Below are 2,936 nucleotides of genomic sequence, written 5' to 3'. Positions count from 1 at the left end.
TAAAGAAGAAGTTAATTTTCATTGCATTGTCTCTCAAATTTATCTTAGCCTTTTTTTAGTTCATTTGATTTTCGTACACACCAATTTAGATATTTGGCTATTGATTTCTTGTTTATAAGAAAAGTTGGTTACTCATTTTTTAAATATTTTTCATAACAAGCTTTTGATATCTCATAAGGAAGAGGCAGACCCGTGGATCGCACGGGTGATAAACTAGTCCATGTAAACGTAGATATTAGACTTCAAATTAAAATGTTAGATCACACACGCTCAGAGGTTCAGAGTACCCAAGCGGCCATGTATCCTCATCGTGGGCTTTTAGAACACTGCAGAGCATCACTTCTTTAAAAAAAATGGCACACTTTTTATAATGGTGACTCAGTGAGGTAGATGAGTTTCAAATTTGGGGTATTAGTTATACATCACGCGATCAAAACCTAATGAACGGTTGTCCTTGGTAGGTTTGGCTGAATTTTGTGTATCATAAGTTCATAATCCCGTTTAGCATAATGAACGGTTGTTGAAACTAAAAACCAGATCAATCAGTAGTATAATCACACTTTCTTTGATAACGCTTTGCTAGTAGCTAGACATTATATGTATGGTCACAATTCACAAGACCTCCAATCATTTTACAAATTAACTTCCAATTGATTGGTGTGTACTTTCACAGTTTCCACTAGAGTTCAATTCCATACGAAAATTGGCTCCATGCTGTCACAATCTTCTACGATATTTAGTCAATCAGAAACCTAAAAGATACTTCAAGTTATTCCGAATCTATCGAAAAGAAAGTTTTAGCGAATTACCTAAAGATCCTTTCTCGAGTCATGAGTCATCAGTGCTCTGATAAGAAATAAAATTTAAAAGAAGAAGAAAAACCTTGACAATGTAAAATAACGCAAAATAAACCTTGTCATCATCGTGAAACACGATTAAAATATTTCAAGATGTCAGGCGATTCAAAGTTCAATTATGCTTTCCCACTATCCTCTCATCCAAAACCAACAAACACAAAATCTTTTTCTACTTGGAAACAAATCGTCTACGGATTGTGCAATCTTGCAAAATAAATATATCTTTGATCAAGAAATCTCACACGCGTATACCCCCATGAATTGTATATACCAGTTGAATGAAACTTGAGAAAAATACTTCCGCGCGAAATTGTTGAGCCAGAAGCAAGCCGAAATAACGCCCAATGTGACCGTAAGTCTGCAACTTCGCGCATGAGCCTCAGGGGTCATATATACACCCGATATGCTGCTGTTGCATGTTAGTGTCATGTTGTCTCTTCTAATTATATCTCGGACTCGGTCTATTTTTCTCAAGAACACTCAAAGTCCAAGTCGTCTGGCTCTGCCCAGAGTGATGTCAGTCTGACTATGTCTCATATTTTCTGTATATATAAATGCATCTCTCTCTAATTCAACCACCGCCATCTCTGTGCTTCCCCCATTAGTATTCATCTAATTCAACACCAACTTCATTTTCATCAATTCCTTCTCCTTGTCTCTCTCTAATCTCTTTCTATACCATCTCTAAAATTTCAAATCATGAATAGAGAACCACCCCATAAATCCATGGGATTTTTCGGCATATTTAAGGAAGCCTGTAAAATCACATTCTCATGGAAAAAATTATTCTTTCAGATTCTTTTAGCAACAATCCTCCCTCTAACCATCCTTAACTTATCCGATATCCAAATTTCCGACTTCATTGAAAACCATACTTATCGGGACAACAAGAGAGCCAGATATATTGCTCACATAATAACCAAAATCGTCTACGCAATCCTCACCCTTTTGTTCTATTTGTTATCAACTTCTAGCGTAGTTTATACTGTTTCTTGTTTCTATACCTCCAAAGATACCAAGTTCGAGAAAGTTATTGGTGTATTCCCAAAGGTATGGGGAAGGCTTTTGGTAACATGCTTGCTGTTTTTCTTTATCTTGGTTGTATTCACCATCGTTTATCTCGTACTGTTATTAATATTTGTGACAAGGCTTCATGGGAACGCACGATTGGCTTTAATCATCTGCTTCTCAATTCCTTACTTAATTGTGCTCATATACATAGCAGTTGTTTGGAATATCGCCATGGTAGTCTCGGTACTGGAAAAAGCTTACGGTATAACAGCATTGAAAAGAAGTAAGAAACTGATTTACGGAAAGATATGGGTATCTGTTGCTATACTCGTTGCCCTTGAAATCATTTTCATAGGTATAATTTTTGCGGTGTCTTTGCTAGTGGTTGACGGCAAAAGAGCACTGAGCTTGGTGGGTAAAATATTTGTGGGGATCGCTTGTTATTTGTTAATGGTTATTATGTTTCATTTTTCTCTTGTAACCCAAGCGGTTATCTATTTTGTCTGCAAAGCTTACCACAACGAGGACATGTCACACGTTGCTGCTCACCTAGACAATTCTTATGTCAATTTGGATCCTAGGGGAACTGCAGTACCAGTTTAGATTGTTTCAGTTTGATGCTGGGTTCGATTAATTTGTGACAGTACTTAGAAAAATTTGTAGTGTATATAGATTATGGTTTTCTTCCCTTTCTTTTCATGTATGTCATTGGATTTCATGTATTGATGCTGGTTTCAGTTTGTGACAGTACATACATAAATTTATGGTGTATACATTGTAAAACCTTTCTTTTGTGATCATAAATCATTTTTTTCCTAGCGTTTTTAGGGGCCACCCCAAAGGATTTAGGGGCCATCAATTTATACCCAGCCAAAGACTCTAGTTAAGGGGTACCCTATATGATATTGAAGTTACATAAATGCCCTTCTAGTAAAACTGTATAAAAACCAAATCAAAAAAAATTCTACTCATTTCAACTCTTCTTCTTCTAGTTTCATATTATCTTCCGATTGTGGAAGAAAAAAAAAAATTTCCTCGTTCAACCGAAACATCGCCGCGAATCGTAAA

General features: G+C 36.1%; 1 protein-coding gene across 1 annotated transcript; it reads left to right on the top strand.

Moving 5' to 3' along the window:
- Positions 1–1,355: 1,355 nt before the first annotated feature.
- LOC113335859 lies at positions 1,356–2,687 on the top strand. The gene has a single exon (XM_026581886.1). The coding sequence runs from the start codon at positions 1,557–1,559 to the stop codon at positions 2,469–2,471; it is 915 nt and encodes a 304-aa protein (XP_026437671.1). The 5' UTR covers positions 1,356–1,556; the 3' UTR covers positions 2,472–2,687.
- The last annotated feature ends 249 nt before the right edge of the window (positions 2,688–2,936 follow it).

This window comes from Papaver somniferum, unplaced genomic scaffold, assembly GCF_003573695.1.
Source record: "Papaver somniferum cultivar HN1 unplaced genomic scaffold, ASM357369v1 unplaced-scaffold_150, whole genome shotgun sequence".
Classification (NCBI taxonomy): domain Eukaryota; kingdom Viridiplantae; phylum Streptophyta; class Magnoliopsida; order Ranunculales; family Papaveraceae; genus Papaver; species Papaver somniferum.
The sequence above is the reverse complement of the archived record's forward strand: the minus strand, read 5'-3'. Positions and strand labels throughout refer to the sequence as shown.